Consider the following 13852-nt stretch of genomic DNA (forward strand, 5'->3'; position numbering starts at 1 on the left):
AATAACAAACTTATTTATTTATATGTGTGGTATTCAAGAATGTTGAAACGTTACTTTAAATAAAACGTTTGACCCCGGAGCAGATTATTTTTCTTTCCCATGGGAAAAACCTGTCGGATGCCTCCTAAGACTGTCTGAGAAAATGAAAAAAAGATAATGAGTGTGTGCTTATGTTAAAATAACAGACAATAACGACCGACCGGTTCTGACACGTCCTGCAGACTTTAGATACAACATGCAGGTCCAGCAGATGAAGAAGTGGGTCCAGTCATGCATAGATCGTCCAAAGGACAAGCTGTCCAGTCCTGAGTCGAGATATTTTGGGCCCATCCCGAAATTGGCGGTCAAGAAACCTACGCTGTGGAGCGCTTTTTCCACTCAAACCCGTCTTGGAGCGTCCAAAGTCCTTACATGAGTCCCACAGCCTCCCAGGCCAGCTGGGGTCTGGTGGGAGGCAACGAGGGAGACCTGGTTATGAATTTGGCCTTTCTGTGCGAGTACAACGCCCTGCCTGATATTGGACACGCTAGCGGGCACAACCTGATCGCTGAGGTGGGAGCTGCTGCCGGATGGGGTCTGAAAGCCGCTCTGGAACTTCTTCTCTGAGTGAAGGTAAACTTTTACACATTGAAATGTATTTCTGGTCTTGTCATCCTCGTCCGGACAGAAGGGTGACACATCACTCTCCTCTGAAAAATGTCAAATTAATTTAGACTGTTATAATAACATCTAAGAAAAAAAGTCTGGTTGGCCATGTTTTATGTGCTTATACTGAATGAGTGAGCGTTGTCATGGTCGAGACAAACTCCTCAGTGACCGTTAAGAAATGAAAAATGCGAAGAATCTGCAAGTTATTAAAGAGCAAGAGAGTACCATCAAATTATGAAAAAGAATCATGTGTCCTTGCATCAAGAGCCAATTGCGTTCTTCAAATGTTGCCATGGAGACCTGGGCTGTCTTCACATTACTCAATAGAATGAAGAGCGCTTTTTGTTTGTCCCTGGAAGACATATTTGCATATTATATTTCCTGTTGCACTCACTCATAACTGATGCACGGCAACGCTACAAGGAGTTTGCTCCAGTTGCAAGAGGGACCCCAAAAGAATCAACTTTAAGAATAACTATTAACTTACAAATGATAATACTGTCAGGTTAAAATGTCATATATTCCATAATAGGAGAAACAAATTCGTTTTTATTTCTTTGTTTTTAATGGAATGAGAGAATCTAAATGTTCTGAACTCCTGTTTTAATGCTAGTGTTGTATAGAGTAAAGACAGAGACTGAATCCACAAAAACGGAAATGTGTATTCGTGCCAACTTGAATTTTGGAGATTTGAAATTAATTCGGATCCATCTATCATCATTATAATAATGTTGTCATGCCTGTTAATCTGGTTTTATGTTTGATCATGTTTTGTTTTGTTTTCTGGACTCTTTTTGCGTTTGCACTTCCTTGTTTTCTTGGTCACCATAGCTACTCATTAGTTTCCACCTGGTTCCCCTAGTCACGCCTCGATCATCAGCCTCTCACACCTGTTTCTGGTTACCACGGCCACTATTTATGTCACTTGCTTTCTGTTCATCGTTCTGGGTACTTTGCATTCTGCCTCATGCCTTCATGCCTGCATTTTTCGTACAAACCTTCACGCCTTTGTCAGGCTTGGACTTAGTCTTGGTTTGTTTTCCCAAGGTGCAAAGCGAATGGAGTGGAAACGGCGTGAAGGTAAAGACATCTTTATTTTAACACTAAAACTAAAAACAGGAACCAACAAAAAGCGCGCACAATGGCGGAACAAAAAACTGGGCAATGAAACAAAAGACTAGCACAAAGGCTATAAACTACAAACATGAAACAAAAACACTTGCGCAGTGGCATGAATAACAAAAACTTACGTGGACAAAATGGACCGCATTGCAAGGCATGAAGCAGAAAATCGAGGGCGTGAATGAGGTGATGTTGCCAGACTGACTACCTGGTAACTGTGGCTTAAATAATGAACATGATAAGTGAAAACAGGTGTGAGACAAGACAGGTGAACTGATTGGTCGTCATGGTAACAAAACAGGGAGTGAAAAAAAAAGGAACTTAGAGTCCAAATGTCAAAAGCACCCGGTATTCCTAGGCAGTCTCCCATCCAAGTACTAACCAGGCCAGACACTACTTAGCTTTGAAAACAGATGAGATTGAGGATGCTCAGGGTAATATGGCCAAACAAAACTCATGATCAGACATGACAGAAAACTAAATCAGTTGGCATGGTAAGACAAACAAGGAAATGCAAAACAGAACTAAATGTCCAAAAAACTAAACATAGCATGACCAAAACAAAACAGGAACCACAGGCGTGACAGCCTTGCCACGTTGCTAACCCTCTGGACCCCGCCACGTAAGAGCTGTGTATTTTTCGCCTAAAGTGCAAGTTTTTGGTTTATTGAGTATCGTTGTTAGCATCTTTTGTTTATTTATAGATAGCCATGCCATTGATCTGTTTTTGTTGAAGTTTTAGTATAGGTTATTAGCCGCCACCGAGCGTGTCCTTTGTTTGCCTTTTTGTATTTTTGTAATTAATAAATATGTACTCACATTCATGCCTGACTCGTACCACATCATCTCTGCATCGAGGAAGCAAAAACAATCCCGGCTTGACAAATTTAAATATTTTGTATTTCTTCTCAAACTTCCATCTCCAAATACCACATTAAAACTACACAAGGGGTTGCGAGTAGGTCCACATTGATATGTTTTTTTTGCTCATACAAAATAAAATAATATACAGCATAATTGAAAAATAACGACTCATTATTACATATTTTTCTATTGTAAGAGTATTTTTCAATTAAGTATTAAAGTATTTTTTTTTATTTTCTTTTTTCATTAATTTTTAACATGAACAGGTTTTATGAATAGGCCCCAAGTAGAATTTTACGAAACAAAACCACTTTTCTTTTAAATAATATAGAAATTTATGAGAGCTGTTTTTCTATTTTATGGAGGAATGTAATCATGGAGCTGTCATCTGTTGTTCATGAAATGCGCTTTGAGTACCTTGAAGGTAGAAAAGCGCTATACAAGTACAGCCCATTTATTTATTTATTTATTTAAATGTATTGATTTTGAATCGAGAATCGTTTTGAATCAAGAATCGATTCTGAATCGCATCGTTACTTCCGAGAATCGAATCGCATTGTTTCCTAAGATTCACAGCCCTCAGTATTTATTGAAATTTTTGCCGCGACGTCATTTAATGTGCCCCGCCACATTATTTACCCTATTTTCCGGACTGTAAAGCACACTTAAAATCCTTAAAGTCCCAAGCATTTTTTTTGGTTATCAAACATAAATACTTAAATATGTACGTGTCACTTTGAAATACAATTTCAAAGCAAGTTATCCATCAATCTGTTAGTAAAACATGTAATGATCAAAACAGTTGCCTATGCAAATTGTGTTACGAGGCTATTATGAATGTTTAAGGTCCTGCAGTCCAGGGTTCGATCCCAGGCTCGGGATCTTTCTGTGTGGAGTTTGCATGTCCTCCCCGTGAATGCGTGGGTTCCCTGCGAGTACTCCGGCTTCCTCCCACTTCCAAAGACATGCACCTGGGGATAGGTTGATTGGCAACACTAAATTGGCCCTAGTGTGTGAATGTGAGTGTGAATGTTGTCTGTCTATCTGTGTTGGCCTTTGATGAGGTGGCGACTTGTCCAGGGTGTACCCCGCCTTCCGCCAGATTGTAGCTGAGATAGGCGCCAGTGCCCCCCGCGACCCGAAAAGGGGATGAGCGGTAGAAAAATGGACGGATGGATGGATATTTATATCTGACAAGTTACCCTCAGAGGGCCGCCATAATTGCATTTGGGCCTCAATAAAAAGTAAATTTATGAAAAGTGTCATTAATATACTCACACTTAAACCAGGTGACCATCCTGGGAACTTCATCAGAGGAAGACCATGGACGAAAGATCCAGCTGCTGGAGGCGGGAAGCCTTTGAAGACATCCACCTGTTCTTCAACGCCCATCCTGCTGTGGAGGACGTGGCGTTCTCCTCTAGTCTGACAGTCACCCAACAAGTTGCTGTGTTCTATTTGCACACTTTATTGTCATTCTTCATTCACTGCGAGCCTGACATTTTTTTTTTTTCTTCAAACCGAGGATGTTGGTAAAGTACCACAGGAAAGCTAGTCAGGCTTCCGCCTTTCCATGGATGGGCATGAATGCCTTGGACGCCGCCGTGCAGGCTTACAGCAATCTCACCGTGCTGAGGCCTCAGCTCAAGCCCGGAAGCACCTTCCAAGGTGAGCATCGAGTATGCATTTTTGTCCGTCTTGGTCCATGGTTCAAAAGTCTGCTGTTTTCTGATTCTAATTCTGTTGTAGCGTGTGGTTTGTACCGCAAAAAGTGGTGGTGTTACTACACACGTTCTCATTCACAACACAACTGATGGTCTCCGCCCCATTGAGAAAGCAAGAAATTCCACTAATCAAGCCTGATAAGGCACACCTGTGAAGTGAAAACCATTTCAGGTGACTACCTCTTGAAGCTCATCAAGAGAATGCCAAGAGTGTGCAAAGCAGGAATCAGAGCAAATGACTGAAAAACATGTTTTCAGTTATTTCACATTTTTTGTGAAGTACATAACTCCACATGTGTTCATTCGTAGTTTTGATGCCTTCAGTGACAATCTACAAAGTAAATAGTCATGAAAACAAATTGAATGAGAGGGTGTGTCCAAACCTTTGGCCTGTACTGTATATTTGGGAGGGTTCTAATCTTTTTATGGAGACAGACACAGTCATCAGCGTGGATCGACAAACTTTATTTTTTAACTCACTTACGTAAACAACGTACGCAATGTACGTAACATGTAAGCAAATTCGCCACAGCGTCAATTCCCGTCCTTCAACAATCGCTATTTGTTTGGAATCAAAATATATTTTCATATATTACATATATCTGTCATGATCCATGGCCCGGATCATGTTTTTGTTATGTTCTGTTATTTTTGGACACCCTTAGTTCCTGTTTTGTGCACCTCTGGGTTTGTTTTGGTTTCTATGGGGATTAATTTGGTTCACCTGCCTCTGGTTTAGTGGTCGGCACGCTCACCTGCAGTCGACCACTAATCAGAGAGCTATTTATTCACTTCTCGTCCTGGCTTCTTTGTTTGCTTCACGTTCCTGTTACGTAAGTTTTGCTTGTCTCCAGCCCATGCTAAGTTTTTAGCTTCGAGTGCGATTGGCACGTGTTTTCTTTCGACTTGTTTTCTGTTCTTGGTGGTGTTTTGATTTTGTTCTGAGAATTAAATCATGTTCCCACCTGCAAGTCCTGTCCGGAGTGTTCCGTTTGCATCCCGGGGGAACGAACCTTGCAGCAAGCTGCAACCCCGCCGTAACAATATCCTATTATTTGTGCACTATTGACTAGTGACGCACCAAAGATTTGGCCGCCGAAAAAAGACTTTGCTTACCGAAACCGGATGTTGTGATGAATTTCTTAAGGGTGAGTAGCTTTACAACAGCTAAGCACACAAGCTATGCATATAAAAGTGTCCTTGATTGATAGGGACCTAAATTTATCAAAATCTCATGGCACGATATTATTGTGGCATACATCCACCAAAAAAAGACCAAAAATTTAATAGTGTGTAAGATGAAGTGGCGAGAATGTTTAGGGTAATTGAACACAAACATTATGCATTACAAACCCCGTTTCCATATGAGTTGGGAAATTGTGTTAGATGTAAATATAAACGGAATACAATGATTTGCAAATCGTTTTCAACCCATATCAGTTGAATATGCTACAAAGATGTTCAAACTGATAAACATTTTTTTTTGCAAATAATCATTAACTTTTGAAATTTTTTGCAGCAACACGTGACAAAGACGTTGGGAAAGGTGGCAATAAATACTGATAAAGTTGAGAAATGCTCATCAAACACTTATTTGGAACATCCCACAAGTGTGCATGCTAATTGGGAACAGGTGGGTGCCATGATTGGGTATAAAAGCAGCTTCCATGAAAGTAATTCACAAACAAATATGGGGCGAGAGTCACCACTTTGTAAGCAAATCGTCAAACAGTTTTAGAACAACATTTCTCAACGAGCTATTGCAAGGAATTTAGGGATTTCAACATCTACGGTCTGTAAAATCATCAAAAGTTTCAGAGAATCTGGAGAAATCACTGCACGTAAGTGATGATATTACGGACATTTGATCCCTCAGGCGGTACTGCATCAAAAACCGACATCAGTGTGTAAAGGATATCACCACATGGGCTCAGGAACACTTCGTAAAACCACTGTCAGCGTGGTTTCGTAATAAAAGAGTGCGGTTACTTTCCTGGCCCGCCTGCAGTCCAGACCAGTCTCCCATCGAAAATGTGTGGCGCATTATGAAGCGTAAAAACCGAAAGCGGATACCCCGGACTGTTGAACGACTAAAGCTCTACATAAAACAAGAATGGGAAAGAATTCCACTTTCAAAGCTTCAACAATTAGTTTCCTCAGTTCCCAAACGTTTATTGAGTTTTGTAAAAGAAAGGGTGATGTAACACAGTGGTGAACATGCCCTTTCCCAACTACTTTGGCACGTGTTGCAGCCATGAAATTCTAAGTTGATTATTATTTTCAAAAAAAAAAAAAAGTTTAGGAGTTTGAACATCAAATATCTTGTATTTGTAGTGCAATCAATTGAATATGGGTTGAAAATGATTTGCAAATCATTGTATTCCGTTTATATTTACATCTAACACTATTTCCCAACTCATATGGAAACAGGGTTTGTATTTAGTCATATAGCAATATGAGAAGCTACTTGATAAACCCCCGATCGGAAAATATATTTACTGCCAAAGAGGGCAAGCCCCAATTTGTGAGGTATTTTCATTATTAATATTAATCAAATAAACATTATAAAATATTGCCACCATAACGCTAATAAGTATAAGTGGTATAGAAGTGATGAATGTTTTGATGCGGTAATGGTAATGAGTTTGGGTGACCAGCATGCACCTTCTCCCTCAGGCATCATCAAACACGGAGGGGTAAAGGCCAACATCACCCCTGACTACTCAGAGCTACAATATTGTCTACTTGCTCCCACGTTTAAGGAGGTTGTTGAGCTGAAGGCCAAAGTGGAGGCTTTCCTCCGGGCTGCTGCCATGGCGAGCAGCTGTGAAGTAAGCAGACATAAAGTCCTATGCAGGATTTAACACTTAATGGAGAGTATACACATGCAGTAGGAACCTTTATTCAACTAGGAAATGGACCAATTAATATGCAAAGTGACGTATCTCATGTGGAGAAAAAATGTTACCTCTAAGTGTTGATATTGCAGAATGACCCAGAGAAACATGTCGTTTTTCTTCTTGTATACAATCACTGTAATACAAATACAGTACACTGTATACCTCTATTACTTCTTCACTATTCATACTTTTTCTTTGCCTTGTTTAGCTGGCGATAAGTTACCCAGGCAACACCTATTTGAACATCGTGCCCAACGCCACACTGGCAAAGCTCTATGAAGATAACGGAACAGCCTTAGGGATCCAGTTCACCAAAAATCCCACCAAATTCGCTGGTAGGTAAAAAAATACATTTTTTGTTTTTAGTTAATAGTTTTTTTTAGCAGGGCAGCACGGTGCAAGAGGGGTTAATGCGTCTGCCTCACAATACGAAGGTCCTGAGAAGTCCTGGGTTCAATCCCGGGCTCGGGATCTTTCTGTGTGGAGTTTGCATGTTTTCCCCGTGAATGTGTGGGTTCCCTCCGGGTACTACGGCTTCCTCCCACTTCCAAAGACATGCACCTGGGGATAGGTTGATTGGCAACACTAAATTGGCCCTAGTGTGTGAATGTGAGTGTGAATGTTGTCTGTCTATCTGTGTCATACTTGCCAACCTTGAGACCTCCGATTCGGGAGGTGGGGGGGGTGGGGAGGAGGCGTGGTTGTGGCGGGGGGCGTGGTTAATAGGGGAGGACTATATTTACTTCTACAATTCACCAACTCGAGTATTTCATATATATTTCATATATCCATCCATCCATTTTCATCCGTTTATTCTCTTTGGGGTCGCGGGGGGTGCTGGTGCCTATCTCAGCTACAATTGGGCGGAAGGCAGCGTACACCCTGGACAAGTCGCCACCTCATTGCAGATATTTCATATATATATTTATATATAAATATATATATATATATATATATATGTATGTATGAAATACTTGACTTTCAGTGAATTCTAGCTTTATATATTGTTTTTATTGTATATATATAAATAAAATAAATAGTTGAATTTCAGACGGCACCTATCAAATACACAGTAATAAAAACACAGTTGTTCTACTAACTGTACTGTGCTTGCTGGTTACTAAAAAAAACTACACTTACCTTTCACTATTTGAGTAACCTTTGTTCTGTCATTTATTTATTTCATTTTGCTCGTCGACGGTCTAATATATTGGGTTGGAGTCAATAACCAGTCGAGGTGATGAAGTTATGTCTCTTTACTGTGGGCTTCAGAACAGACTCCCTCACTTGCTGTCAGGTGCCCAACACCATGTAAATCGTTGGCCAATCAAAAAGCAACCCCATAACGCTATAGCCAACATTCACCAGGAGATGGCAACAGACAACATAGATCACTCTATCACAGACGGCGTCGCCATGGCTGTAACTTCCTCGTTCTTCTGTCTCCTTGTGTGTGCAGTTTTTTATTCAAATCCGTAGATGTTGTAAGGTGGTTGGGCAGGAAAGCTGTTTATATGGTGGGAAAGCGGATGTGAAAAAAGGCTGTCCCCACTCAGGTCCGGAAGAAAATTTCTTCCGGGAGGTTTTTGGGAGAGGTGCTGAATTTCGGGAGTCTACCGAAAAATCCGGGAGAGTTGGCAAGTATGATCTGTGTTGGCCTTGCTATGAGGTGGCGACTTGTCCAGGGTGTACCCCGCCTTCCGCCCGATTGTAGCTGAGATAGGCACCAGCACCCCCCGCTGGGAATAAGCGGTAGAAAATGGATGGATGTTTTTAGGCCCTCTCCATGCTTACTGGTAAGTGCATACACATCATACCAAAAGGACGTTTTGTAACCTATAACCTGTTTCGAAAAGGTTTATCATAACTAAAACACCAAATAATACATTGCAAGAATCAGTTTTGAATAAAGAATCAAATCTGAATGGATTCGTCGCCCCAAGAATCTGAATCGGATTTAATCATGAGGTGCCCAAAGATTCTCATCTAAATGGTAAATGGGTTATACTTGCATAGCGCTTTTCTACCTTCGAGGTACTCAAAGCGCTTTGACACTACTTCCACATTCACACACACATTCACACACTGATGGCGGGAGCTGCCTTGCACGGCGCTAACCACGACCCATCAGGAGCAAGGGTGAAGTGTCTTGCTCAAGGACACAACGGACGTGACAAGGTTGGTAGAAGGTGGGGATTGAACCAAGAACCCTCAGGTTGCTGGCATGGCCACTCTCCCAATTGCGCCACGCCGTCTTTAATACTTTTACTAGTAAAATTATGACTTTTTTTTTTTCCTGTAAGACTGACTTTTTTTTCTTTATGTCATAACGTTATTCTCCAAATATTTCAAGTTAATTCTCGTCAAAGTATGATTTTTTGTCGTGTACAATTTCTTTATTCTCCTAATATTTGACTTTGTTCTCATAAAATAGCAATTTTAACATTACAGGTTTGTTGTCAATAATATTACTACTCTTTTCCTAAAATTTGGACTTTATTCTTGTTCTTGTACATTTAATTTGAAATTGTTTTCCTTTTTAAAAAAAATATAAAAAATGTGTGTTTTCTGCAGGTTCTGAAAGACTCTATGTCACAGGTGTTAAACTCAATGACGTGGCCCAGTACTTAATTTTATTTGGCCCTCGAAAGCCTGGAAACTATACTTATCAATAACTTATCAGTAACTTTTCTTACTAAATATATTTTGTCTTTCTACTCCATGTAATCGCAAATTATGTTAACTTAAATATTGTTTAATTATGCAAAAATATATTATTAAATATTGAAACCATTTTTTGAATAGAAGTAAACACTAATAATAATGGTTTCAAAGCAAGTTATCCATCAAATTGTGCGATGAAAAAGTAGCAATAGATTTCATGGTAAAATTGTGAAATTTACTGTGGTTTTTACAGCATTTTTCATTGCAGCCAAAAAAAAAAAAATACTGGCAGCTGAGGTGCCAAAATGTTACTGTAAAATTGCAATATTTTTTAATTACAGTAAAAATAAAACTAAGTGAAGTGAATTATATTTATATAGCCCTTTTCTCAAAGTGACTCAAAGCGCTTTACATAGTGAAACCCAATATCTAAGTTACATTTTTTAAACCAGTGTGGGTGGCACTGAGAGCAGGTGGGTAAAGTGTCTTGCCCAAAGACACAACGGCAGTGACTAGGATGGCAGAAGCGGGGATCGAACCTGCAACCCTCAAGTTGCTGGCATGGCCGCTCTACCAACCGAGCTATACCGCTATAATGTCAATTTTACAGTTAAATTCTGGCATCGGAGCTACCTTTTTTAACCATAAAAACAGCAGTACTGTTTTTCCATTTACAGTAATATACACTACATTTTGAGGTGAAATTATTGCAACTTACTATATATTTTTTGACATTTTAATTTGAAAAAAATCTACTCATAAAATGCATTAAATTGTGTAATAATAGTATTCACTGTTAGACGCGGCCCTCTGGGGCCAAACATAACTGCCCTCGGTGAACATGAATTTGACACCTCTATGTGATATTTAAAGGGGAACATTATCACAATTTCAGAAGGGTTAAAACCAACAAAAATCAGTTCCCAGTGGCTTATTTTATTTTTCGAAGTTTTTTTCGAAATTTTACCCATCATGGAATATCCCGAAAAAAGGCTTTAAAGTGCCTGATTTTCGCTCTCTGTAAATCCAGCCGTCCAATTTACTGTGACGTCACTGCTTGACGCCAATACAAACAAACATGGTGGATAGAACAGAAAGATATAGCGACATTAGCTCGGATTCAGACTCTGATTTCAGCGGCTCAAGCAATTCAATTCGGCGATCGCCTTCTAACCAACGATTGCATCTTTTGACCACTGGAGCAACTTAAATCCGTCGATTGGTAAGTGTTTGTTTGGCAATAAATATGGGTTGAGGGAAAAGCTGGATGCAAATATAGCCACAAATGTACAAACAGTTAGTCTAAATAGCATGTTAGCATCGATTTGCTGGCAGTCATGCCGTGACCAAATATGTCTGATTAGCACATAAGTCAGTAACATCAACAAAACTCACCTTTGTGATTTCGTTGACTTTATTGTTGGAAATGCATCTGCTTTGAGTGTCGCAGGATATCCACACATCTCTGTCGTAGCATCGCTATCGTCGGTAAAATGTGCAGAACAAACGAGGGACTTTCGCATCTTTTGACACTGGTGCCACTTGAATCTGTCGATTGGTCTGTGTTTGTTCGGCATTAAATGTGGGTGGAGGGAAAGGCTGGATGCAAATATAGCTACAAATGAGGCATATTGATGCAATATGTACATACAGCTAGCCTAAATAGCATGTTAGCATCGATTAGCATGCCGTGCTAATCGATGCACACTCCACGTAAGTCAACTTGAATCCGTCCCTGATCGTGTTGTTACACCCTCCGACAACACACCGACGAGGCATGATGTCTCCAAGGTACGGAAAACAGTCGAAAAAACGGAAAATAAGAGAGCTGATTTGACTTGTGTGTGTAATGTGTTTGAGAAAATGGCCTATTGCTTAACGATGTGACGTCACGGGTGAAAGGTCATTGCTCCGACAGCGAACAATTGAAAGGTGTTTAAATCACCAAATTCACCCTTTTAGAGTTCGGAAATCGGTTAAAACATATGGTCTTTTTTTCTGCAACATCAAGGTATATATTGACGCTTACATAGGTCTGGTGATAATGTTCCCCTTTAAGTTTTCCTTTATGAATAGATATAAACAAAAAAGATAAAATTAAGTATTTAGTTCGTTATTATTGAGAGTGAATTATTTTCTAAAAAACAATGTTTTTCAAAGATTTCAGTAAAAGCCTTAAACAGCCTGTGGTGTGTACAGTTTGCCATCTCAGTAAATGACAGCCATCCATTTGTCACCTTTGGCAGCTTCCACAGACTTTGGCAACGTGTCATACGAGATCCCTGGTATCCATCCCATTTTCTCCATCGCCACGGACGTGTTTAACCACACTGAGGCATTTGCAGAGGCGGCAGGTAGAATCGCACACGTTGTTGTTCTCCGTTTCAGCCCAGATGGTCATTTTGATGTTTCGACTTGTTTATTTCCTAAGCATCTCCTCCTCCTCCTCCTTGCTGTGCCAGACTCCGAAGACGCCCAGATGCACACCCTGAGGGTCGCCAAGGCTCTGGCGATGACAGCTGTGGATGTTCTCTGCAGCCCACGTTTGCTGAGGCAAGTGAATGACGACTTTGCTCAGGCAGGCATCAAATGACTTGTATGCTGTAGTTTGTAGTTGAATATCCCAGTGGATTCGTTGACTTAATTGGTTTGCAAAACATTGTTTCTCTTCCGCAAATAATGTAGCCTTTGTCATTATGGATGGCTGTCACGTATCTGTGACCAGCAGAATAATTTAGTCCTCTTCCACTAGATGGTGGAAGGCTTATAATTAGCGTGTGTATCAAAGTGCTTTGTGTACATTTTCAATTACATTAAAAGGTAGGCAAACACTGCACTATGGAATTGAATACTAAAATATTAAAATAATTTTTGTACTACATACTCTTATATTTGTATTTTCATTACTCAACTGCAGAGGGTAGGGGGAGGTTTTAATTTATTTTTAAATAATCACACGATAAATAGACTACTTTTGACACTGTCAAACAAAAAGCATGTATTTCCATTTTTAAAATTTGAAACACAAGGACAATAAACATTGTTTTAAGCTTTAAAAAAAACCCTGTCTGGTTCAGTTTGACAGATGTTGATGTTTGGTGTTTATTAAACCATCCATCCATTTTCTACCGCTTGTCCCTCTCGAGTGGTGTTTATTAATTCACTTGATAATAACGTGGCCATCACATCTACTACAGCAAAGGCCACTGTTTGTGGGTCTTTATATATATATATAAACCACCACACAGCAATACCACAACAATGAAATCCAATTCCAAAACCAAACCTGACTCAGCAACACTCAGAACTGCAATAAACAGAGCAATTGAGAGAAGACACAAACACGACACAGAACAAACCAAAAGTAGTGAAACAAAAATGAATATTATCAACAACAGTATCAATATTAGTTATAATTTCAGCATAGCAGTGTTTAAAAATCCCTTATTGACATTATCATTAGACATTTATAAAAAATAAAAAAAAAGAACAATAGTGTCACAGTGGCTTACACTTGCATCGCATCTCATAAGCTTGACAACACACTGTGTCCAATGTTTTCACAAAGATAAAATAAGTCATAGTTTTGGTTCGTTTAATAGTTAAAACAAATTTACATGATTGCAATCAGTTGATAAAACGTTGTCCTTTATAAAAGCTTTTTTTTTTTTTTTAAATCTACTACTCAGCTAGCATGTCAGCAGACTGGGGTAGATCCTGCTTAAATCCTATGTACTGAATGAATACAGAATAGTTTTGAATCGGAAAAACATCGATTTTGAATCGAGAATCGAGTTGAATAAAAAAAAAAAAATCGATATATTATCGAATCGCGACCCCAAGAATCGATATTGAATCAAATCGTGGGACACCCAAAGATTCGCAGCCCTAAAATGCATGTATATACTAATATGTGTGTATATATATATA

At 39.5% G+C, this 13852-nt stretch overlaps 1 protein-coding gene across 1 annotated transcript; it reads left to right on the forward strand.

Moving 5' to 3' along the window:
• Nucleotides 1–235: 235 nt before the first annotated feature.
• Nucleotides 236–12803, forward strand: LOC133548857 (peptidase M20 domain-containing protein 2-like). Its single transcript, XM_061893792.1, is given in 9 exon segments — nucleotides 236–262; nucleotides 316–612; nucleotides 3924–3989; nucleotides 3991–4085; nucleotides 4160–4302; nucleotides 7035–7189; nucleotides 7467–7593; nucleotides 12169–12276; nucleotides 12385–12803. Coding segments are annotated over 9 exon segments (1149 nt in total). The 3' UTR covers nucleotides 12516–12803.
• Nucleotides 12804–13852: the final 1049 nt, after the last annotated feature.

This window comes from Nerophis ophidion, linkage group LG03, assembly GCF_033978795.1.
Source record: "Nerophis ophidion isolate RoL-2023_Sa linkage group LG03, RoL_Noph_v1.0, whole genome shotgun sequence".
Classification (NCBI taxonomy): Eukaryota; Metazoa; Chordata; class Actinopteri; order Syngnathiformes; family Syngnathidae; genus Nerophis; species Nerophis ophidion.